The sequence below is a fragment of the Sorex fumeus genome, unplaced genomic scaffold, assembly GCF_029834395.1.
Source record: "Sorex fumeus unplaced genomic scaffold, SorFum_2.1 ptg000051l, whole genome shotgun sequence".
NCBI lineage: Eukaryota > Metazoa > Chordata > Mammalia > Eulipotyphla > Soricidae > Sorex > Sorex fumeus.
Window position 1 is genome coordinate 32,796,157 of NW_026606108.1, and position 26,307 is coordinate 32,822,463.

Genomic DNA, 26,307 nt, shown 5'->3' on the forward strand with positions numbered 1-26,307 from the left:
ACCAGCACCAGTTCGTGCATTAGGAACACTATTTCTTGATCAAGGTGCTCATCGTGAGGTTGTACTTATTATGTGAAAACTGTCACTAATATTTATTTTGCGTGCATGAATGTAAAATTCAAATATATTTACCCCATGAAAATATAATCTATTTAGAGGAAGAGAAAAATGTTAAATGATACATACAATAACTCTTTTCTAATATTAAAAAAAATACAAATTTTGTAACTGTGCCTAAAACAAATTAAACATTAAAAATTCAAGTTTAAGCATTTTAAAAGCCAAAGTGTCACATTACTGGGGAGAAAAAAAAGACATTCAGAGGGCAACTTACAACTTTGTATGGCTCAGCAAAGAGAGGAGAGCTAGGAGGGAAGGCGTCTTCGCCCTGCTGAATTTCCTGATTCCGCCTTTCCCGTTCTTTCATACGCAGCACATTCCGCTCTTCACGGTTCATGTTGCTATGAACACAAACACAATCCTTACATCAAAAAAAGATAATTAAAAAGTAACTTTTCTGTATTCATTTGTTAGTTTAATACTTCAGAGATGCCCTTTTGACTTCCAAGTAATCTCAGAGATTAGTGCTGAAGTTGGGTTTTGGCAATGATTTTATCAGCTAGTAACTATCCAGACAGGAAACATTAGCCCAGAATATTAAGATCCACCCCTTTGAGACACTTAACCTTATCTTTAATGTACGCTATTAGCTAAAAGTCAGGTAAAACATTCAGGGGGAAGGTAATATTCAATCCCCAAGCCTTAATATTTCCTCTAAGCCTGTGGGGCTTTTCTTTAAAATCTAATTACTCAGAAATCTAACTATTCTCTTCTATTAGAGGCATATAACCCACACCCACTTACCACCCTCTCCCCCCAGGGTTCAGTGCTTTTCTCTACTTGCATCTACCTTATCTTGATTTCTTTTTGTCCCAAACACAGCTTCCTTGGTGTCCATCCTTATGGCAGTTTGACCTCAGCTTTGCTGTTGCTCTAGATTCCCTAAAAAACGACATTTCTGCTCTAAATATATTAATATTTCAATCAACACCTCAATAAATGGCAAAATGAGGCTTTCAGCAATAAAATCTAAATTAACTCAGGTTAGTAACAGTAGTTGAAATTATATTGAAAAAGAAAAAAAGTTTGTGGTAGAAGGAAAAATTAGGGCATCATTTCTGTAGTCATGACAGCAAACTGTGTTTTTACTTAGAGCAAATTGAAGAAAATAGCTTATTTATAGCAGCAGGGATTTTGATTAAATAGTTAATGACGTGGGTTTTCAAATCCTGAGATCATAGGATTACCAGGGACTCTGCAAAACTCTCTCAGAAAGATTAAACCATCTGTCATAAATCAAATCTAATGAGAAAGTTAAAGCCAATCAAAATCAGGGAAAACTATAACTGCAAATTAGAGTTGAAAAATCAATATAAACTTGAAGATTATTGAGTTGCTGAAAAATACATGTAAACACTCAAAGATAAAGACTTACTGATTCACACAATTTACTATCATGCAAATAAAACAATTTAATGGAGTTTTGAGGGTGTGCTGTATAATGGGGACCACTCCCGATACTGATAAAAGATGGGACCACTAATGCCACTTTCAGTTGTACTGGGGAGCAAGGTTGTGCCCAGGGATCTAAGCCAGGGTACTGGATTAGTATGCTCTACCTCTTTAAAAATGGTCTGGGATTGGAGAGAGTATAGCAGCTAAGGTATTTGTGGCCTTGTGCACAATTCTATCCCTAGAACCCCATATGGTCCCCCAAGCCTTGCCAGGAGTGATCCCTCCTTGTGGGTGGCAGGTAATAGCCACACCTAGCTATGCTCAGAGCTTACTCCCGGTTCTGTGCTAGGGATCATTCCTGATAGTGCACAGTATGTTTTGATACAGTGAAGAAAAAAATTCATCTTCCATCATCTTTTTAATGAATGTAGGTTAATTTAGGTTTTTCACTTTAAAAAAATAGTTTAATGAGGGGTCAGAGAAATAGTAGAGTGGGTAGGGCGTTTGCCCTGCACACGGCCGACCTGGGTTGATCCCCAGCATCTCATATGGTCCCCCAATCACTGCCAGGAATGATTTCTCAGTGCAGAGCCAGAAGTAACCCTGAGCATAGCCGGGTATGACCCAAAAAGAAAAAAAAAAGTTTAATGAGAGGGTGAGGAACTAGTTCAAAAGGATAATGTGCAAGCTTTGCAAGCAGAAGGTCCTGGTTTGACATCTGGCACCACATGGTCCCCAAGCACTCCAGGGGTCCCCAAGACCTTCCAGCACCAAGTCAGAAATGAACCTAAAAATTCAAAAGATGGGCTCAGAGACAGAGTTCAGTGGGTAGGATGCTTGCCCTGCACACAGCCTGTGACAATTTATTCCCTGGCACCACAAATCTTGCCCCAAGACACCAGGAGTGATCCCTGAGTGCAGAGCTAGGAGTAACCCTTAAAAAATCACTGGATGTGGCCTCAAATAATTACTGCACTGTAGCACTGTCCTCTCATTTTCCATCGATTTGCTCGATCGGGCACCAGTAGCGTCTCTATTGTAAGACTTCTTGTTACTGTTTTTGGCACATCGAATACACCACAGAGAGCTTGCCAGGCTCTGCCGTGTGGGCAGGATACCCTCAGTAGCTTGCTGAACTCTCCGAGAAGGACGGAGGAATCAAACCCGGGTTGGCTGCATGCAAGGCAAATGCCCTACCCGCTGTGCTATTGCTCCAGCACAAGTAAATTACTACTTTAGGATAATTATGTCACTTAAAGAGAAGTTCAGCTACCAGATTAAATGATTTAAAATCTGAAAAATTAGAAAGAGATTTCAATTATTTTAGAATCCAGTTTAGTCCAACTATTTAAGCGTAACTTTATCAAAGCAAAATATACTAAAGCTGGGGCTGGAGTGATGGGCAAACATTTGCCTTGCACATGGCTGGGCCGGGTTCATCCCTGGCATCCCATATGGTCCCCCAAGCATCGCCAGGAGTAATTCCTGAGGGCAGAGCCAGTAGTAACCCCTGAGCAACACTGGATGTGACCCAAAAACCAAAAATACACTACGCTAAAGCAAAAAAGTCTTATGAATAGAGAAACTCCTCTTGGCCTCTTTTGGCAGGATTCCTTACCCATAAGAGTCTTAGAGTTACTTCCTATAAGGCAGTGTAAACAACAGTTGTAGAGCTGAAGGTCAAAACCAATTCTAAAAACATCAGGTCCCAATTCAGTATTACTTTGTTTTGTTTTGATGCCCTCCTTAGCAGTGTCCAGGGGCCATTCTTAGTGATATTTGGCCAATGAGGCCAGCATTTCAAAGCTAGGGTCCAAAGATGTGGTGCTGTGAGGGAACACCAGGATTATATCCAGCAAGCTCTGGTTAAAACAGTATTTTTTATGGAAAGGATCTTACCCTAAATTAGTCGAGATTTTCATAGCTTTCAGATTTTGAGTAATGCAATAAAAAACATGACAGCAAAGATAATCCCATTCCTTTGTTTTTTTTTTGCTTCATATATTTATTTTATTTGAACTTTTCCATAGTATTTCTTAAACTGCTTTCAACTAGAGATTCCAAATTTTACTCCCAATCTTTGTAGTATACTCCAGTGACTGTGCCTTTCTATTCCTCAACTGAATTTTTATGGAAAACTATGACACTTCCCCACTACTTTCAGTTAGTCTTACTGGTCAAAGATGGGCCACATAGACAACTCAAAGGGCTGGAGCATAAGCTCTACTCCTGGGTTCTGTCCCTGGCATAGTATAGTCCCCAAAGTACCACCAGAAAGGAAGTCCCCCACCATATACACACACAAACACCCAGCACAAAGACGGCAACAGCCTATGAACACTGACAATTATGTTCCCAAACAAATAACCTTTTCTAGCTTTCCATTCTGATGTAGCTGTGCCCTTCTTTACAGTACCAATTTCCTTTACTTAAGGGACGAAGTTATGGTACAGTGGGTAAGGCACTTGCCTTGCACATGGATGATCTAGTTTTGATCGCTGGCACCCTATATGGTCCCTCGAGCCCCACCTGATGTGATCCCTGAGCATACAGCAAGAAGTCCTGAGCATTACCAGATGTGGCCCCCCAAATAAAAAATTAATAAACTTATTATAGTGAATTAATAATATAAACTATATTATATATTAAATACTCATACTTAAATGTAATAAATGTGTTGTATTACACTAATTAAATTCTTCCTTTATTCTCTTCTGTCTTCCCTGGTGCCCATACACATTCTAGTTACAATACTCTTCCCCATAATAGGTAGGAGCGATATAGTACACTGGGTAGGACACTTCCCTTGCATGAGGACAATGCAGACTAGATTCCGAACATACCACAGAGTCCCCAGAGCACCACCAGCACTAATTCCTGAGCACAGAACCAGAAGTAGCCCTTGTGCACTGCCTGTTGTGGTCCAAGAACCAAATAAAATAATAATATTCTCCCCATTAAAACTTTCCTTAGAGAAAAAAACGAAAAAGGAATATTTACTCTCTCCTAATTTTTTTTTTTTGCTTTTTGGGTCACACCCAGCAATGCACAGGGGTTACTCCTGGCTCATGCACTCAGGAATTATCCCTGGCAGTGCCTGGGGGACCATACGGGATGCTGGGATGGAACTCGGGTTGGCCGAGTGCAAGGCAAACGCCCTACCCGCTGAGCTATCACTCCAGCCCCTCTCCTAAATTATTTTATTAGTATACAAAACATACTAATTTTGTCCTGTCTATGACCCACACTCCGCAGTATTTGGGGAATACTCCTAGGTCAGTACTTGACATGGCTCCTGGTAGAGCTTGGTGGACCATGCAGTGCCAGAGACTGAACTCATGTTGCCAGCACAAAGAGCATGTGCTCAGCCCATTAAGTTCTCTCTCTCTCCAGCCCAACAGGCTTTTAGGGTATTGGAAAGAGATACAGTGGGCAGGGTACCTGCCTTGCACACAGCAGACCCAGGGTCAATACCTGATACCTACACAGTCTCTGAGTCTTGACAGAAATTAGTCTTGAATCCAGAGTCAGGAGCACCACTGGATGTGGACCCAAAATAAAACAGAACAAGAACAAAAAAATTTTTCAAGTTCTGTAACTTTCTACAGAAATACCACTACTTCTCTATTCTTACTCATGATAATGCGTCTCAAAAGAACTCTTGGTAATTCCACAACACCTCTGTAACCATTCCTTTTATAAAATTATCAAAAAATGCCTAGTGAACACTTAGATTACCTATGGGAATCAGAGCATTACTAATTTACTAAAGTAGTGAAAGACTACTATTTAGGAAAGATGTACCCTTCCTAAATCTTCTGACCAGTGCTACTTTCAGTGTTATTTTCATTAATTTCTTTGCACTTTTACCATGTATGTATGTCTCCCGAAAACAACAAACCAACCAACAAAAAAAAACACACACACACTGAACTGCTTGGCATGTTTTAACTTTTTAAAAAGCATAAACTCTAAAAACTGAGCTTTTGGGTCTGCAAGCCAGCTCAACAGGCTGAAAACATGCAAAGTATACTTTGTATGCTATAGGCCTGGGTCTGATTTCCAGTAATGTATGGTTCCCAAGCACTGTGAAGAGAAAACCCTAAACACAAGAGCCAGTAGCTCCCAAGCACCGTGTGGTGTGTATAAAATCACAGTAATCTCTTTATTTCCTCCCACCCTCCCCTTTCCTTATTATAATGACAGTAAGGTCACATACTTTAATAGTTTTGCTCACAACACAGTTGGCTGCAGTACTGCAGGTGAGACTTGTGGCCTCATGCCTCAAAGATGGTACTCTACCAGGGCTAGTTTCAGCCCTAGGTAAGAAATCATTTTTACTAATTTTCTCTGCACCAGTAAGTGAAAATTTTCTCTGGAAACAATTCCAGAAGTAGAACTGCAAATCCTTTTACAAAAAATATATACAATTAAAAAAAATTTTTAAATATATTTAATCAACCTATTCAACATTCTACTGTTTCCAATATTTCACACTCCACTCCTCTGCCATGATCACTGGTGACTTGCATGTTGACAAGTACAAAATACACTTTATAGGTGGCCTATCATTTAACACATTCATCCGTTCATGGCTCCTTAACGCATGTTTGGCTTCAATTATTCTTTTTTTTTTTTTGGCTTTTTGGGTCACTCCTGAAGATGCATAGGGGTTACTCCTGGCTCTGCACTCAGAGGCTCTGCACTGGGGGTGCTCAGGGGATCATATGGGATGCTGAGAATCGAACCCAGGTCAGCCACGTGCAAAAGCAAACGCCCTTTCCACTGCTATCACTCCAGCCCCTTGTCTTCAATTATTCTTGCACTCTCCCTCCGCACCCTGTTTTCCCAGCACCTCTGGCTCCTCATTCTACTTATTATTTCTTAAAAGTTGGGTTTTCTGGGGCTAGGGAAATAGCTCAAAAGACTACAGTGCAGAGTGCATACTTTGTGTGCTGGGGTCCTCAGTTCAGTCCTTGACAATACATGGTCTATCAAGCAACACTAGGGGAAACCCCAAGCACTGCTGCGTGTGGCCCCCAAACAAAAACAAGTTGGGGTACTTTGTACTCAGCTATATGTCTTGTTTTGCTTCATTCTACAGTACCTCCTTATCCTATCATGGCTTAAAATATCATCTAAGATGTCTATAACTTGTAAGCCCAAATAGCTCTATGTAGTACCTTTCTTTCTCTTCTGATATGTTGAATCATGCATCAAGGGAAATGCTTGATGATGAACTTTGAGGAATAACAATTTAATATCAATACATTCAAAATTGATTTCTTGATCTGTTTTCCCATACTTCAACAACTTGTCACAGTGCTCTTCTTTTTTAATAGTATTACATCCACCCAACAAACTGCTGACTAAACTCTCCCTGCACACTCTCCACATCCAACCATCCATAACCACAGTCTCTAAAAAATATTTCTAGGGTAGAAGAGACAGCTCAGGAGATATGACACATGTCTTGAATCAGTCAAGTCAGTTGGACTGATCCCCAACACCTCATATGGCCCCCCAAGCACTGCCAGAATCAGAAATAAGCCCCAACACTGCTAGGTATGGCCCAAAAGTCCCACCAACCCCCCAAATTATATATATACATATACATGTATGTGCATTAATAACGATGAGGGATCACTGCAGCAAGGAATGTGACTTCCCAAGTGAACACCTTAACTAAATGTGTGAGCACCACAGCCAGGCAAGTGTGTGACTACCAGTTATTGTAACAAAATAAAAAGGGAGGGGATTGAAATAATTATATATTACACTAAAATTCATTCAGCATTTTATCACTTGATCACTTGACTTCCCATTACTCATCGATTTGCTCGAGTGGGCGCCAGTAACGTCTCCATTCATCCCTGTTGCGTAGTAATGTAGCGCAATGGAGTCTGCTCATTCTAGGAACACGAACAGCCTCAAACTGATCGTTCAGGGTATTGACGAAGAAGTCTGACCATCTCGTAGGTGGGCGGCCACACGATCTTTTGACGTCCCATGGAATCCAGTCGGTAACAGCTCTAGTCCAGTGGTCGTCTCCAAATCTCATTACGTGTCCAGCCCATCTGATTTTCGATGCCTTGGCAAACAAGACAGCGTCCTGATTCTTGAGCGTTGACGAAGGTCAGAACTCTGGATTCTTTCTCTCATTTGAGTGAAGCGTGATACTCCAAGCATAGCTCTATCGGATTCCTCTTTGGGAGACCCAAATAGCAATCTCATCCTGTTTGTGTAGGGCCCAGGTCTCTGAGGTGTATGTTAATGCAGGAAGAACAGTGGAATTGAAGAGATGTGCCAGGAGCTGGAGGTTCTTCGTCCTCTTAGCTATTTCTTCGACGCTCTTGAAGGTGTTCCAAGCTGCTATCTTCCTCCTGCACAACTCAGGTGCCAGGTCATTCGTCATGTTGACTTCTCGGCCTACGTACATATACCTGTTGCATTCGGAGATGTTCGTCCCGTTGAGTGAATGGAATGTCAGGAACGAGACCGTTTCTCATAAACATTGTCTTTGTGAGATTCAGCTGTAGTCCAAATATAACATTCTATAACAATTTTTAATTAAGCTAACATGTAACATTTGTATTTATTTCAAACCAGAAATAAAACTTATTTTTTTTGTTTTGTTTCTTTTGTTTCTGGGCAATACCCAGCAGTGCTCAGATGCAGTATTGAGGATCAAACCCAGGTCAGCCTCTTGTCAGGAAAGCACCCTATCTGTGTACTATCTCTCCAGTCCCTGAAACATATTTCTTTATTCATCTGTCAAGTTATACAACTCCTCTCTTTTAAATATAATTTAAATAATTTCTTCCATAAAAATTTCTGACAAAGCGAAAGTAGTTCCCCTTCTTATAGGCCAAACTATCAAAATCAATGCTTACTATGTCATTAAGCATATATTCTATTATTCAACCAACAATTTGAAATAGCGCTTGTCATTAATACATTTATTCTTTTCAAATATTAACAACATAAAACCGTAGAGAAAAATGCTTATCACACATACAGTGTGTTCCTGTTTAAGAGTGAACATATGAATATGAATATTCATATTCATAACCAGCTGCCACCCCATAGGTAATGATTCTCTAGACAATATTACTAAATGCTAATTGTCCCCCACCCTAAGCCATGTAGCTCTTTCAAAAGAGCTACAGAGCTATAGTCAAAAATTCTATTTTTTGACTTTTATTAATACTTGAGAAATGTGTAATTTAAATACAATTGGTTTAAATATCATAAATATTGGGCTCAGGAGATTGCTCAACAGGATGAGTGCATGCTTTGCAGGCAGGAGGCCCAGGTTTGATTCCCACAACTATGTTACTGAGCGCGAAGCAATAAGTAACCACTGATAAGAAATAAAGTTATCAAATACTGTGGTTACAAAACTTCAAGTATTTAAAACCAAAAGTCTTCCATCTATTTTCATTTCTAACATGATGATGCCAATGCACATCGCTAGTGGTTCACTTATTTGTGATTTATTAACACAGACTACAGCACCAGTGTGAAATTAAAGAATAAATGGGTGGTAAGACTATTTACAAATCAAATGTTACAGGAAACAGAGGTGTCACTCAAGTGGCAGAGTGCATGCCGGGCATGTGTGAGGCCCTGGAATCAAGCACTATCCATGAATTCATGGCCTCAAGTACTGTCTAGGGGGGCCCTACTATAAGAAGTCAAAATTTAGTTTCTTTTGGGGGCTGGAGAGATAGCACAGTGGGTAGGGCGTTTGCCTTGCACGCGGCCGACCTGGGTTCAACTCCCAGCATCCCATATGGTCCTTGAGCACCGCCAGGAGTAACTCCTGAGTGCAGAGCCAGGAGTAACCCCTGTGCATCGCCGAGTGTGACCCAAAAGGAAAAAAAATTTAGTTTCTTTTGTAAAGATGATGATCATTTCACTCAGTTACTTAAAGCAATAAATATATTAAAGTTTTCATAAAGCTATCTTACTGGAAACTTTTTAATGCATACATTAATAATCACTTTTAGTTCATCACAAAATACTAAAATATTCTGCGTAAAAAACATCAGTGGGGGGCAGAAGGGGCAGTACAGCAGATACTAGAACATAGTCAACCTGGGTTCAAACCACTATACCACATATGATCCCCAAGCTCCACCAGGAGTGATCTCTGAGCACAACTAAAAGTCCTGAGCACAGCTGAATGTGCTCCCGAAACAAAACAAAAATCATCAGAAGGGACCAGAGAGATAACAAAAGCAGAAGCCCTGAAGCACCGCCAGGTGTGGCACCCCAAAACCAAAAATTAGCTCTATGAAAAATACTTTCCCAATTTAAGTTCCAATTTCTCATAACAAGAATTACAGCTGTCTACAATTCAGTTCTAACTTACTTTCATAAGGCTCTAGGTTTTATATGAGCCTGAAAACAACCTACACACATGCAGATCTACTCAAACTTTAAAATGCTGTCTCCTGGGGGCTGGAGCGATAGCACAGCGGGCAGGGTGTTTGCCTTGCACATAGCCGACCTGGGTTCGATTCCCAGCATCCCATATGGTCCCCAGAGCACCGCCAGGAGTGGCTCCTGAGTGCAAAGCCAGGAGTAATCCCTATGCATTGCCAGGTGTGACCCAAAAAGCAAAAACAAAAAAAAAATGCTGTCTCCTCATTTCTGACCTACATCCACTTAAAAGTTTATCACATACCCATTCCTCCAAGATCCCTCTACCATTGAATTCACTCATTTCCTAAAGTCATTTGCATCTCATTTGGCACTTAACTCTTTTTTTTTTCTTTTTTATTAGTGAAACACCTTGAGGTACAGTTGTAGATTTACAAATTTTTGTGCTTGGATCTCGGTCATACCACGATCAAATACCCATCCCTCCACCAGTGCCCATTTTCCACCACCGGGATAATATCCCTCCCCCCCCCATCCTCCCATCCCCCCATCCCCCCCTGCCACTGTGGCAGGGCATTCCCCCCTGTTCTCTCTCTCCTCCTGGGCGCTGTGATCAGCCAAAGAGGCATTGAGTGGCGAACATGTTCAGTCCAGTCTACTTTCAACCTGCATCTCCCTTCCTGGGAGGATCCTCCAAACACCCTCCACTTGGTGTTCCCCTTTCTATCTGAATTGTCCTTTCCCCTAGAATACCCAGCTGGCCTCTAAGTTATGGAGTAATTCTCCTGGTGTTGCTCTCAGCTATTCTTGGGTATTAATCTCATATTTTATTATTTTATATCCCCCAGATGAATGCTATCTTTCTATGTCTATCCCTCTCTTTCTGACTCATTTCGCTTAGCATGATACTTTCCATATTGTACCACTTGTATGTAAAGTTCATGACTTCATCTTTTCTAAGAGCCACATAGTACTCCATTGTGTAGATGTACCAAAGTTTCTTTAACCAGTCATCTGTTCTTGGGCACTCAGGTCTCTTCCAGTTTCTGGCTATTGTAAAGAGTGCTACAATGAACAAACAAGTGCAGATGTCACTTCGGCTACACGTTTTTGCCTCTCTGGGATATATTCCCAGGAGTGGTATTATCGCTGGGTCAAATGGGAGCTCAATTTCTAATTTTCTGAGGAACGTCCATACTGTTTTCCAGAAGGGCTGAACCAGTGGACATTCCCACCAACAGTGAAGGAGTGTCCCTTTCTCGCCACATCCGCGCCAGCAACGGTTGCTTTTGTTCTTTTGAATGTGGGGACACTTAACTCTTGTCTTACATTAGGATTATTTACTTTTGCTGTTCAATCTTACACACGCACGCATACACATACACACACACACAAACACATACAGTCACTCCCTACTTAAGCCTCTTGAAAACAAAAACTATAGATATTAACTTTCTCTCTCACCCCTAAAGTGCTTACATACAACAGATACTGTTCTCAAGAATTTGATAGATTACAACTGCAGTGTTACTTCCTTGAAAGCTCAATGGTCAGTGAGAATTTCAGAATGTGACATCACCTACCTTCTTTTATCCACATACAGTTTCCCATTTCCTTCCTAAGGTTTCAGTTATATTTTATAATAGAGAATAGGAACAGGTCTTCTTCTGCATTTAAACTATCAATTCAGGCCTGATAGTACAGAGGTTAAAGTGCTAGTACTGCATGCAGGCAAGCCCTGGTTCTACCCTCAATCACCACATGATCTACCTAACACTGCTGGGAGCAACCCACAGGCACAGAGATGGTAGTAGTCCCATAAGCACCACCAGGGAGATGCTCACACCGTAGTAGCCGCAACTGACCCCAAAACAATTCAAAATTTAAAAAAAAAAACATTAAATCAGGGTTAGAGAGATAGCATAGCGGGTAGGACCTTCGTCTTGTACATGGCCAACCGGGTTCAATTCCCAGCATCCCATTTGGTCCCCCAAGCACCACCAGGAGAAATTCCTGAGTGCAAAGCCAGGAGTAACCCCTGTGCATCATCAGGTGTGACCCAAAAAGCCAAAAAAAACTTTTTAAAAAAGTTCATCAAATTTAAGTGCTAGACTATAACATTTCAGAACCATACTTGGAAAACTGAAAAGGTATATATACTGAGTCTGTCTATAATATTCACAAAGAAATGATCTGTTCAACCCTTTAAGACTTTTATTTATAGTACCCAAGAAAATTAAGAGGAAATTATGCAAGCATGAAAGACAAAAAGAAAGTCATTTTATTACATTAAAATGTAAAAGATAGTTCAAATGCACAGAATGCATGCTCTGGCCCCCTAAGCACTATCAAGAGTGAGCACCCCATCTCCAAAAATGCACACATGCAGAAAACAGTAGACATAGTTTCTCTCCCCCCCCCCACAAAAAGATCACTTTTTATTAAGGCATCGCATCAGGATTTATAATACCATTAATTATACTTTTCATGACTACATCATTCCAACACCAGGCTTTAAAAATTATATAAAGACACAGCTCTCACGGTGATTCAATAAATAAAATTATAAAAAATTTTTTAAAAAGTAAGGTGGAGTTCATGCACAATTCAATCAGCTAACCAGTGGCTGAATAAATAGCAGTACTCCTACATTAAAAAAAATTATATAAAGATACAGATATGTTTTTTGGGGGAGGGGGTAGTACCAGGGATGGAACCAGGGCCTTGCAAATATGAGGCCTGTGCTCTGCTGAGATGCCATTCTGCAGTCTTGGTTTTTGTTTTTGTTTTTTATTTTTGGTGGGGGTCAGGGGAGAGGGAGAGACATACCTGGCAATCCTAAGGGGTTATTCCTCGCTCTGTATTATTCCTCGCTCAAGTGCCTTCCCTGCTGTGCTAACTCTCTAGCCCAGTCTTTTTAATTTTTTTTTTTTTTTATGAGCTAGGTACACCACTTGCCAGTGCAGGGAAAGACTCTTGTCTCTCTCCTTCCCATCCCACATCTCCCCAGGAGGCAGATTATAACTTCATTTTGCATCTCAGACATAGTTTCTTAAGGTTTACACTAAAAATGAAATTTTTTCTCATTAGCTGAATCATCTTTATTTGCATGTGTTGAGAATATATTTATTTGCATATATGGTAATAAAGTACCTAGATTTTCTGAAATGTTTATTCCCTCAAAATACTAAAAACAAGGTTCAAGAAAAATGCTAATATACTAAAGAAAGCATAAACTCAGTGTTTATAAATTTAAATTAATTCATGTTCTATAGCACTATTAACCTAAATTCTATAATGGAATTCTGCTAAAATCACTGTCATCTGTCTTCCTGTTATTCATCGATTTGCTCAAGCGGGCCCAGTAATATTGCTGAGACTTGTTACTGTGTTTGGCATATCAAATACATCACGGGTAGCTTGCCAGGCTTTGTCATGCGGGCGAGATACTCTCGGTAGCTTGCTGGGCTCTTTAAGAGGGGCGCAGGAATTGAACTCGGGTAGGCCGGGTTGGCCTCATGCAAGGCAGACACTGTGCTATCACTCCAGCCCCTACTAAAATATACATAAGAATACTGTTTTAAGGAGGTTCAGTCCAGGAAAATGGGTGGACTAAGTTCAATCTCCAGAACCTCAGGATCCCCAAACCTTACAAAGATAGACTCTAAGCACTGCCAGGAATAGCCCAAAAGGCAAACACCCACCCTATCCACCCACTAAAGAAGGTGATTTGGGACAGAAAAAGGGGCACTTGTCCTGCATGCCACGTTAAATTCCTTGCATCTCATATGCTTCTCCGAGTCCTTCAGGAGTAATTCTTGAGTGCAGAGGCAGGAATAACCTGAGCGTCCAAGGTGTAGCTCTCCCCTCCCCCCCAAAAATTTTTTTTAAAAAGGGGATCGGAGCAATAGAATAGCAAGTAGGGTGCTTGCCATGCATTCAAGTGACCCAGGTTTGATCCCAGGGTTCCCTGAGAACAGAACCAGGATTAGCCCGAGTATTGTCAGGTGTGGCCTGAAAACAAGGCAAAACAAATACAAAAAAATGCACTGTAACGGCATTTAAGGTTACTGCTCTTTAATCATCCACCAAAAAAATTCCTAAATCATAAATGAGCTACTTATTATGACATTAAAAACATTACTTTGAAAGTTCAACTAGTGAAAATATAAAGAAAATATAAAGTAAACCTACTTTCAAACTATTTTCTATCATGCTTGATGTGGTACCAGTGACCCCAAAGGGCCCTTGAGCACGTGAGGCCTGGATTCCCACAGAGTATTGCCAGGGATGTACATTTATAAAGGATGTTTTTTCCTAATTCAAACTTGTAATATATTTAACCGGATTCAGAAGTTCTTCCGCAACCCCTTGAATTTTGCGGTCACATCCAGTCGTGCTTGGGAGCTACTCCCAGCTCTGTGCTCAGGGAACCATGTGATGCCAGAGATCTAAATGGAGTTGGCACCACGTGAGGCAAGTGTCTTCATCTCTGTACTACCTCCCTGGCTCCGAAGGAATTCTGAGGATTTTATAACTCAGATTTTAAAATCTGTTTCTTCAGTACATACCTGGACTACATGTAAGGTACAATGTTAAGACTGTGGTTCGAGTACATATACTGTGCCAGACACTGCACCAGGGCTAAGGAGGTAAAAACTGTATGTGTCTTTAACCTCCAAGACAAAGATGCAGTTAGCCTTACTAAAGAAAGGGGGGGCGGGGGGGGGGGCTGGAGTGACAGTTTAGCTGGTAGGGCGTTTGCCTTGCATGCTGCTGACCTGGATTCTATCCCCGAAATCTCATATAATCCCCTGAGCACTGCTAGGAGCAATTCCTGAGCATTGGCAGATGTGACCCCAAAAGAAAAAAATAGAAAGGCCTGGAGAGATGGCGCAAATGGCTGAACAGACCCTAGACTTTGAATACAGGGGGCCCTGATGCTACACCTGCCATTGCATGGTGCAACAAGTGCTAGCCAGGTGTGACCCCTGAGCACAGAGCTGGGAGTAAATCCTGAGGACTGCAGGGTGTGAAACAAAATCCAACAGGGTGGGATAGGACAGGAAGAAGATTCTGAGAAAATCAATTGTGCACATTCAGGGATAAAAGATGAATCACGAATAGTTTAAAAATGGGGGTTGACACAATGAGATATCATTTTACACCACAGAGACTGGCCCACATCCACAAGAACAAAAGCAACCAGCGCTGGCGCGGATGTGGCGAGAAAGGGACCCTCCTTCACTGCTGGTGGGAATGCTGACTGGTTCAGCCCTTTTGGAAAACAGTATGGACGATTCTCAAAAAATTAGAAATTGAGCTCCCATTGACCCAGGAATACCACTCCTGAGAATATATCCCAGAGAAGCAAAAAAGTATAGTCAAAGTAACATCTGCACTTGTTTGTTCATTGCAGCACTCTTTACATCAGCCAGAACCTGGAAAAAACCTGAGTGCCCGAGAACAGATGACTGGTTAAAGAAACTTTGATATATCTACACAATGCAGTACTATGCAGCAGTTAGAAAAGATGAAGTCATGAAATTTACATTCAAGTGGTACTACATGGAAAGTATCATGTTAAGCGAAATGAGTCAGAAAGAGAGGGATAGACATAGAAAGACTGCATTCATCTGGGGAACATAAAGTAACAAAATAGGAGACTAACACCCAAGAATGGCCGAGATTAATACCAGGAATTTTGCTCCATGGCTTGGAGGCCAGCCATACATGCTAGGGGAAAAGGGAGCTCAGACAGAGAAGGGAGCACCAAATAAAGGGTGTTGGGAAGATCCTCCCAGGATGGGAGAAGCATGCTGAAAGTAGACTATAGCCCGAACATGACTGCCACTCAATGCCTCTTTTGCAAACCACAACACCCAAGAGGAGAGAGAGAACAGAGGGGAATGCCCTGACACAGAGGCAGGGTGGGATGGGGGGGGATAGGGGGTGGGAGGGATACTGGGATCTATCTGTGGTAGTGGGAAATGGGCACTGGTGGAGGGATGGGTATTTGATCATATAAATATATTACTGATAATTGAAACTCAAGCACAAAATTTGTAAATCTACAACTGTACCTCATGGTGTCTCACTAATAAAAATTAAATAAATAAAACTCCAAAGAGGCCAGAGAATGAATGAATGAATAAATAAATAAATAAATATGGGGGTTGAGGGAGATATAAGCAAGATCAAACTATGGGGCCTAAGCAGTAGTACAGTGGGTAAGGCACATGCTAACCTGGGTTCGCTCCCTGGCACACTATATGGTCTTACTATATGGTCTTCCAAGCACATAAGGAATAGGCCCTGAGCACCACTGAGCCTGGCCTCCCCTTCTCTCCTCCCCCCAAAAGGACAAAAATTAAATCTGGGGATTGTTTCTCAAATTCAAAGACTATAAAGATGCCTTTCCAAGAAAATCAAATTGGGATCATTTAAAAGTTATGTTAATAATATAGTTTAAATATGAGGCAGGAGAGATAGTACAGAGGGTAGAGAATTTGTCTTGAACATGTTCAACCTACATTTGATCCCTGGCAACTGATATGGTCCCCAGAGCCCCACCAGGTGTGATCCCTCAGCAGAGTCAGAAGTTTAGCCCTGAGTTCTGCCAGGTGTGGCTCAAAAAACAAAAAAAGAAAATATAATACTAATTCCAGTGTTCTTCTGGGTTTGGCCTGCCTTACACATACCACAACATTATTAACAATTTTAACTTATCATTTTACCTTTCTCAGCCCCAACAAAATCATCACTAGTATAATGCATTAAAACTTGATACTCCTGAGCACAGCCAGGTGTGGTCCAAAAACAAAACGAAATAAAAAAAACTTGGCACAAACAGAATAATAAAATCAAAACACAGCAACAAAGTCCCAGGGGAGCATTTGGCTATCAGGCAGTTCATGGAAAATGAAGCACTACTAACAAGTTTAAAGAGATGTGAAAAATATCTGATCCACAGATTAGAAAACAACCACTATGGTGGAGTAAGTAGATCAGGATGGCAATAAGGAAACAAATAAGAACACTGTCACAATGCAATGATCGAGGTGAGGAACTAAAGCATAAACTAAAACAGTAATAGCAGAGATGTAAGTAATGTAAAGATAAGTCTGGATTTAAAGGTGTGAAGGAAGTCGAATCTTGAGGTCAGCCAGCTATGAGCAGTAAAACCAAAGTCAAGGACAAACGAGTTTCAAAAATCATTTATTGTGGTGCAATTCACAAAGGAAAAGAAAAGAGTAAGATCTGGGAATAAGGCCAGAAATAGTGAACTAGTTAACTTATACAGGATGAACACTTTAAAGGGACTATTTGATCAATCCACTTCTAGACTAGCCCCACTCCACATCTTTTCTGGAAATTCTGACCCTCTATTCACAAAGCTATAGGACAAAGGGATGGTACAGCAGGTAGGGTGTTTAGCTTGCATTAGTCAACACAGGTTTGATCCCCGGCATACTGTTCGGTCCCAAACACTGCCAGGAGTAATTCCAGAGTGTAAAGCCAGAGTAATCCCTTTTGGTATGGCCCAAAAACCAAAACCAGAACCAAAACAAGCAAAAACAACAAAGCTATACGAAAGCAACATGTTATAATACAACCTACAGTATGATCCTACCTTCAAACTACGGTGTACAAGTACCATCTGAATCTCTAACTTAAAGCAAGGTCCATGACCAGATTCCAACAGTTTTGAAAAAAAAAAAGTATGTATATATGTATGTGTGGGAATGTGCATATATACAACTATACATATGTGCTTACCTATTACTGCATATTTCGCAACCAAACAAAAATCCTTAATAATGCTGGAGAGGTAGCTCAACTAGTTAGCATGCATGTTTCTAGAGCAGGAGATCAGGATTAGATTCCCAGGACTATGTGATCCCCCACCACTATGAAGTAATCCACAAACACAGAGCAAGGAACAGCACACCCACCTGGCCTCATGAGCACCATTGGGTACAGTCTCCAAAGCAAAAGACAAAACAAAACTCTACCATCACCAAAGTAAAAAGAAACCTTATAATGAACTGCTGGACTGTTAGGCAAGCCTCAGATTAGTATCCACTAAGATCTAAGACAGAAATCAACAGGCATTTTTTTTTTAAAAACCACACGGTAAATATTTTGGGTTGTTTTCGGACCACACCCAGCAATGCTCAGAGGTTGTTCCTGGCTCTGTACTTACGAATTACTCCTGGTGATGCTCAGGGACCCACACAGAATACCAGGGATCAAACCCGGAACGGCTGGTGCAAGGCAAACGCATCATGATCCGCTGCACAATTACTCCTGGTGGTGCTAGGGGAACCATGTAGGATGCTGGGGATCAAACCCAGGACGGCTGGGTGCATGACAAATATCTGACCCACTGTACTATCTCTCCAGTCCCAGTATTTTGAATTTTGTGCACTATGCTGCACTTTGCTCTGACTCCAGCACCATCAGGTGCTAGGGACTGAGCACCACACTCAGAGGGACTGAGCCCTCTGAGCATTGCCAGGTATGGCCTTGGTGGCCCTCTGCGGTCCCCAAGGTCCCTGAATAACAATGAAGAGACTCAAAAATAAATATTTTTTGAAAACTGTGGCTCAGTAATATAGCACATGTCTCACATATGAGATCCTAAATGAATTTTTCTCTTCCTCTCCCCCTCCCCTCCCCTTCCCTTCCCACACCAAGGGGACACTACCAGCTCTGTAATTGGGAGTTGCTCTCGGCGGTATCTGGGAAACTGTGCAATGCCAAGGCACAAACTGAGGTTTGCTGAATGCAAAGCATGTGCTCCAGCCTACCAAGCTATCTATCTAGCCCTTAAAAAAAATCCTAATAAAAAAACTATAAAGACCAGAAAGATAACATCTTTCCTTCCATGCAGCCAACCCTGGTTCAATCCCTGGCATTACATGGTCCCCTGAGCACAACCAGGAGTAACCCTGGAGCACTGCCAGCTATGGCTCCAAAGCCTAAATAATTAGCCATGGGATGTATGAGGTGAAGGCATTAGCTAATTTTTTGTAGTGAGAAAATTGAATTCATTTAATCTTTATCTTTTAGAAGTAAAAAAATGAAATAGTACACAAAGTTTTTCACTAGTGTGTCTTCCCTAATATACTATGTTAGAAGGCCCCCAGAAGGCCCCTAGTCGGTTATATGACAAATAATGGAGAAAGATAAAAGAGGGAGCCAAAGGGACTGGTCTTAACTGGAACAAGGTGGAGAATAAAGCAAAACTGAAGGTAAAGGAACTTGTACTGGGTCTTTGAAACAGTGAAATTTTAACAGGCAAGAAACAAAAAAAAAGTGATATTCCAGAAAAAAGAAATGGTAGCAACTGCTAAACAGCAGGAAAGCCTGCTTATGCAGTGTTGGCCTTTATTCACCTTTCTAAAAAACTCTCTCTTCCTGGTGCTGAAGCGACAGCACAGTGGCTAGGGCATTTGCCTTGCACCTGGCCGACCCGGGTTCAATTCCCAGCATCCCATATGGTCCCCTGAGCACCACCAGGAATAATTCCTGAGTGCAGAGCCAGGAGTAACCCCTGTGCATTACCAGGTATGACCCACAAAAAAAAACCCCAAACTATCTCTTCCCTTATAATAACATGAAAAGGAAAAATCGAAACTGAATTACATAATTCCAAACCAACAAAATGAAAACCATTCAGGCCCAAAGTAACCCCAGGGAGGTCAGGTCCAGGATGCATAACAGTATCTCTGGGCAGTCATACTGGCATCCACACATACCTCTCTACAACTTTAAGAGAAGAATGCATGCAGATCTTTAATCTATCCTAGGACATGATGATCAAAATAATCCATTTAAAGGGTATAGAACTATAGTACTAACTAGTAGGGAGCTAAGCCTTGCCAACCTGGGTTTGATTCTAAGCATCCCCTATCACAACTCCAAGCACCACCAGTAGTAATTTCTAGATGCAGAGCCAAGAGTGACCCAAACCTGAGCAGGCTGAGTGTGACCCAAAAACAAAACAAACAAAAAATACTACCCACTAATGAGCCTGAACCCACTAATGAGACTGGGAGAGGTAGTCAAGAAATGCAGCTCATGAGGACAGCCCTTGCCTCACATTTAAAAAATGAATTAAAAATAAAACACTTCTAGGGCTAGGGATGTGACTGGAATGTTAGACCACATGTTTTTTTTTTTTATTATTAGTGAAACACCATGAGGTACAGTTGTAGATTTACAATTTTTTGTGCTTGGGTTTCGATTATACAATGATCAAATACCCATCCCTCCACGAGTGCCCATTTTCCACCACCATGGATAATATCCCCCCACCCCCATACCCCCCATCCCACCCTGCCTCTGTGGCAGGGCAATCCCTTGTGTTCTCTCTCTTTTTTTGGGTGTTGTGTAGATCACATGCTTTGTATATGAGATTCTGAGTTCTTCAACATCACATGCCCCCACACCACCAGGTTTAACCTCAACAAAAACTGTTTGCTTGTTCTGTTTTTAGGGAACAGTAAAGGTAAAGGTAAAGGCCCTCCCGTTGATCGTCGATTTGCTCGAGCGGGCCCAGTAACGTCTCCATTAGACATAGTAGGGAACAGTGACGGGACTAAACCGAGTGCTGAGTTTAGTCTGCATATAAGTCACTGTACTTATATCCAGCCCCAATAACATTTTTTTTTAATTTTTTAAATAATAAAATAGGACCCATTAAGGACTGGGAATGTGGCTCAAATATACAAGTCTAGCATGGTATATGAAGCACTGAGGTCAATCCCTGAACCAGATGCACTGCTCCCCACATCCCCCCGGCTCCCAGCAAGACTGGGAGTAGCCCCACTCAAAAAAATAGTAGCCATGGGCCAGAGATAAAGCACAGCTGGTAAGGATGTAACTGACCTGGGTTCAAAATCCAGCACCCCATAATGGTCCGCTGAGCCAGCCAGCAGGAGTGATCCCTTAACACAGAATAAGCCCTGAGCACAGCCAGGTGTGCCACTGTCCATGCCCCTCAAAAAAAAAATCCACTGATAAGCTGTGTATATATGCCTAAAAGCACCACAGTTCATCAGACACTTCTAGAGAGGTAACATTACATGAAAACCCTTCCTTCAGAACATTCCTCAGGTTACAGATTTTTAAATAAAGTACAGCTAGGGGCAAGAGAGATAGTACAGGGCCGGAGCAACAGTACAGTAGGGATGGTGTCTGCCTTGCATGAAGCTGATCCGGGTCGATCCCCAGCATCCCATATGGTCCCCTGAGTACCCTGAGCACGTCAGAAGTAATTCCTGAGTGCAGAGTGAAGAGTAACCCCTGAGTATTGCCAGGTGTGACCCAAAAAGGGGGGGGGGGGGGAGAGAGAGAGAGAGAGAGTATAGTAGACAGGGCTCTTGCCTTGCATGAAGCCAACCTAGGTTCCATCCTCAGTACTTCATGGTCCCATGGTCAAGCCCTACCAAGAGTGATCCCTGAGTGCAGAGCCAGGAGTAAGCCCTACGCACCACCAAGTATGGCCCCAAACCACACAATAATTTAAAAAGTACAGCTAAAAACAGGTAGGTAGCAAATAGGACTTCCTCCCGCCTACGAACCAGTAGTAGTCTCAATATTAAAACGTCTGGGCACCTGGAGAGATAGTATAGGAGTTAATATGCTTGCCCTGCCAATCAACTGTCGTTCGATGCCTCACAATGCATATGGTCCGCCCAAGTACTGTCAACAGTGATCCTTGAACAGAACCAGGAGGAAGCCCTGAGCACAATTGGGTGTGGCCCAAAAACCAAAAAAAATAAATAAATAAAATGTTTGAAAATATTTTCGTTATAAACTCAAAGAGGTTCTAATTATTATCCATGTGCCAGTATCACTAAAATTCTCAGGAAATGACGCTGGTGAAAATGAACATCAAGGGGCTGGAATCACAGTACAGCGGGAGGAGGGTACTTGCCTTGCTCATGGCCAACCCAGGATCAATACCTGGCATCCCATATGATCACCCTAGCACTACCAGGAGTATTTCATGCAAAGCTAGGAATAACCTCTAGGCATTGCTCGTTGTGGACCCCCACAAAAAAAGTTAACATCAAGACCTATAAAAACAGGTGGTCAGTCAAAACTCAGTAACTATATTGTTTATTACTGCCCTCTTCCATTTACTAGAGTATCATTTCAAACAACCAAGATGAGTGAGTATAGAGGGGCACTACAAGTGGGTTTTGCTTTTCTTACACCAAATGAAAAAGTAGCAAAGGATTTTGCAGTCAATGCTACACATTCTTTCACAATAAATGGGACCAACAGCCTCTTAAAAATCAAACATAATTGCCAATTTATCAGAAGAAACGAAAAAGGAAATGTACAAAACTTAGGGTGCTTAATAAGCAAATGAGTAAAAACAGAGTTCAACGGGCCCATCCAGGCTTGGTTCCCATAGAGTCCCCCAAGCAGTGCCAGGAGAGCAAACCCCTGAGTATCGCTGAGTGTGGCCACCTCAGCCTCCCAAAAAAAGGATTCAAATATTGGGAAATCTCTGTAACACAAAGTTTTGTGGGTTTTATTTATTTTTTTTAAATAGTAAGATATCTTAAGAAAAGATTTAAAATAGGGGTCAGAAAGATAGGAGAGCGGATAAGGCAACTTGCATCTCTGACATCCCATCTGGTCCCAAAGCATGATTCCTAAGTGCAGAGCCCAGAGTTACCCACAAGCAATGCCGGGTGTGGCCCAGGAACAAACCAACCAACCAACCAACCAAAAAAAGGGTTAAGGGCTGGAGTGATAGCACAGCAGGTAGGGTGTTTGCCTTGCACGCAGCAGACCCAGGTTCGATTCCCAGCATCCCATATGGTCCCCTGAGCACCGCCAGGAGTAACTCCTGAGTGCAGAGCCAAGAGTAACTAACCCCTGTGCATCTCTAGGTGTGACCCCCCCAAAAAAAATTTTAAAAAAAAACACCAAAAAAAAGGTTCAAGTTAAAAAATAAAATCTAAGTCATCAACATTTAAAATACACAATGTATTTTTGGGGTCCTTGTCCAGGCATGTTTTCAATACTTAGGACCATTCCTTTGGTTTTATAAAAAAAAGAGAAAGAAGACTTGTACATTTTGGACTCCATTCTAAGCCAGTAGATGGCCACAAAAGAAGAAATACCTGTTTTCTTTGTTCCTCTCAGGTAGACATAAAAACATGACATTTACCATAACTCCTCAAAAAAGTAAGATAACTTTTAGAAAGCTTCACCTTATCATATTCTGTAGCTGACTGACATTTTCCCCCTTCAAACACCAATCACTTACTCATTCAACTTTCTCTAGGTGATCATTTCGCGTGAAAATTTAAGATTGAGTAACTTGACAGAGTAACAAATTTCAAATTCAAAATATTATCTTGTTTAAATTCAAACTACTAAGTGTATAAATAAAATACTGAGTTATGATATAAATATGGTTCTTGCTGTGCAGGCTACTACGGACCTGTAATAAATCTGCAGCACAAAGCAGAAGATAGCAAGTTATAGAAAAGGTACAAATCACTGAAAAGCACAGAAAACAGAACGTTGTCATCTGACAAGCTGAAAGTGTATCTGAAAGAAAATATTCTATTTGTAAGAATTCTTACACAGCTTCCTCAAAGCACTACAGAACCACCTCAAAACCCCAAAATTGTACGCCAGTTCCAAATTAGCTAAGCTCTTTAAAACAAACCCTCTTAGATCACATCCTTATCTTGTCCCAATTTAACACACAATTTTATTTAAAGCCCCTGAAAACTAACCAAAAAAAAAAAGTCACTTTGCAAATCACCACAAAGTGAATAAAACTGCTGGTTTGAAAGAAAAAAAAAATTAGCGCTTCCAGGTAAACCAACTTTAAAAGATAATTTAAAATAACATTATTTGGGGAGGCCCCTCCCCGCGAGGGTTCAGTTTAGAAACTGAGAGACGCAGTAATGAATAAGAAAAATAAAATAAGCCGGTGAAAAATTTAAAAGCCAGCTTTGTTAAAAATCAAGTGGCCACTTGCCAACACTTCTGTATGCACGTATTACCAAAATGATTCTAGAGAGGCGCACAGGCCACAAAGGCTCTTTATCAGACGCCAAATTAAGAGATTCCTCATAAACATTTCCATTTGGGTGTTAAAGGACAGTTAAATTTTTTTTTAAAAAAAAAAAGGAGCCCTTGGCAGAATTAATACGGAAACAAAGCTTTAAGCTCTAAAAATAACAACAAAAACCAACAGATTTTTAAATGTCGCATTTTACAAAACACTACCATTCACAGGCACCGAAAGATAAATTCGGTCCGGAGCGGTGGGGGAGGGGGGCTTGGGGGCGGGGGGAGAAAAAAAAATGCCGGTGACTGGAAAAGGGCCAGGTCTGAGTTTAAAACCTCCATATGGCCAGCAGGGACGAAAGAAATCGCCCAATTCTTCATGGCAACTACAGCCTACGAGAGCACGAACTCTTCCCCGCGGAGTCTCAACTCCCGACGCGAGCATTTGAGACCCGCACTTTCCACTTCCTACAAACGGTATGTGCGTGTGCGTGCGTGTGCGTGTGTGTGTGTGAGAGAGTGAGTGAGAGAGAGAGAGAGAGCGAGAGAGAGCGAGGGAGCGAGAGCGCGAGAGCGAGCGAGCAAGCGAGCGCGCAAACGACGGGGACCCCGCCAACTCCGCCGAGACCCCCACGCTCCATCCTCAAAAGAGTGGAAGGGAACAGCAAAGTGGAAGGAACAAAGCACTGACGTCAATTACGAGATTAACCCCGGGCACAGGCAGCTGGAGGAAAAGGCCTAAAACATCAATATCCACCGCCCGGCTGGTCGCCGAGCAGAGACCCAAACCCGGGAGGGGGGAGGAAGGGGGGTCCAAGAATCACACCCCCCTCCTCGTTCCCATTTTTAGTCAAGCCCTACGCTCGTCCGAGGCGGAAATTTTCCTCCCCCCCCCCCCCTTTTTTGGCGGGGGGAGGGGGAGCCGCGCGCAGGATCGCGAGAAGGAAAGCGAGAACTAGTAAGGTGATGAGAGCCAGGATCCAGGCCCATTTTCTCTCCCACTAGAAATAACTTGAAACTGAGGAGGGTTGTGGAAAGAAAAAGAAGAAAAAAAAAAGAAAGTAGCAAATCAGCCGCGGACATTCCCTGAGGGGCGAGACGCGCTGGAAGGAACGGGAGGGGGCAGGGCGGAAAGGAGAGAGACGGTGGAGAAAGAGACAGGGGTGCCAATTGGGGTTAGGATCGGGTTAGCCCTTTTTTTTCTCTTTTTTCCTTCCCCTTATCTTGAGTCGCGGCTGAGGTGCGGGGTCGGGGGGGTGTGGAACGCGAAGCGGGGGGGCAGCCCGGAGCCCACCACCCCTCCGCGTTCTCTCCGCCCACGTCTCCCCCCCTTCACACACCCCCCGCGGTCCGGCCCGGCCCTCCCTCAGTCGCTCTCTCGGCCCTTCTCACCTCCAGTCCCGGCTCCGCTAGGCCCGAACCATCTCCTGGCCGCGGCAGCGGCGGCACCGGGCCTGCACCTTCACCGGACGCGCATCCGAGCCCTCCCGGGGGTCCCGGGGGAGGCGGCGACGGGCTGCCAAGGACGAGGGGCTCCGGGCGGCGGCGGGATGAGGGACGTCTCGAAAAGCACCGGCGGCGGCGACGCGCCTCACACGGAACGGGCGGAGGACCCGCCCCGCTCCATGACGGGCCGGGCGGCCGACTGAGGCGGCTGACGAGGAGCTGGCACCGGGATCCCCGCCCCGTCCGCTGGCGGCGGCGGCGGCTCGACTCCCGCAGCCCGGACTGTGACTGACGCAGCGGCCGCGCCACCCATGTGACCAGGCCGGGCGGGGGCGAGGGTCACGTGGGCCAGCTGGCTCCTCCCCCGCCCGGGCTGCCCGGGCGCGGGGGGGAGGGGGCGGGGAGGCTGCGGGCCTGAGGGCCCGAGCGGCGACGCGGGGCCCGTGACGTGCGCGGCCGTCGTGGGGGTCGACCCCGGGACGCCCGAGAGAGGACCGGCCCCAGGGGCTAAGGCCCGAGTGCGGGGCCTCCGCAGCCCTGTCGCGGACAGGACGAGCGGGCAGGACCGGGCCTGCACTGCGCGCGCGCACCCCTTTCTGCGCGTAGCCGCTAGCGAGGTTCGGAAGGGCGGGGCCGGGCCCGGCCGGATCGACCGGTTCTGGGGCTTTTGTGAAGAGGGGCAGGCTGTTCGCCTTTCCTGGGGGGGCTCTCACCAAATCCAAACCCGACCTGGATGCCCAGAGACTCAACAGGTCGGGCTGAAAAAAAAAATGACATCTGCAGGGAACTGGTATCCAGGGCCCCTTGGAACCTCATTTGAACTCCAAACCGGCCCTCCGACCCCACCCCCCAATCACCCTCGTCGAAACAACATCCACCACTTTTCTTAAGCATCGTTTTGAA

General features: G+C 43.2%; 1 protein-coding gene across 3 annotated transcripts in view; it reads right to left on the reverse strand.

The window, feature by feature from the left end:
* The window catches only part of AFF4 (ALF transcription elongation factor 4), a 92,074-nt gene extending 66,379 nt beyond the window's left edge, over window positions 1-25,695 (reverse strand). For 2 of the 3 annotated variants that reach the window (XM_056124268.1, XM_056124266.1), the window contains exons 1-2: window positions 25,351-25,695; window positions 335-461 (exon numbers count right to left, since the gene is read on the reverse strand). In XM_056124268.1, the coding sequence (XP_055980243.1) occupies window positions 335-457 (123 nt within the window). In that variant the 5' untranslated portion in view covers window positions 458-461; window positions 25,351-25,695. Of the gene's footprint in view, window positions 1-334; window positions 462-910; window positions 1,003-25,350 lie in introns of all 3 variants that reach the window. The other variant, XM_056124267.1, reaches the window with a different exon arrangement.
* Window positions 25,696-26,307: the final 612 nt, after the last annotated feature.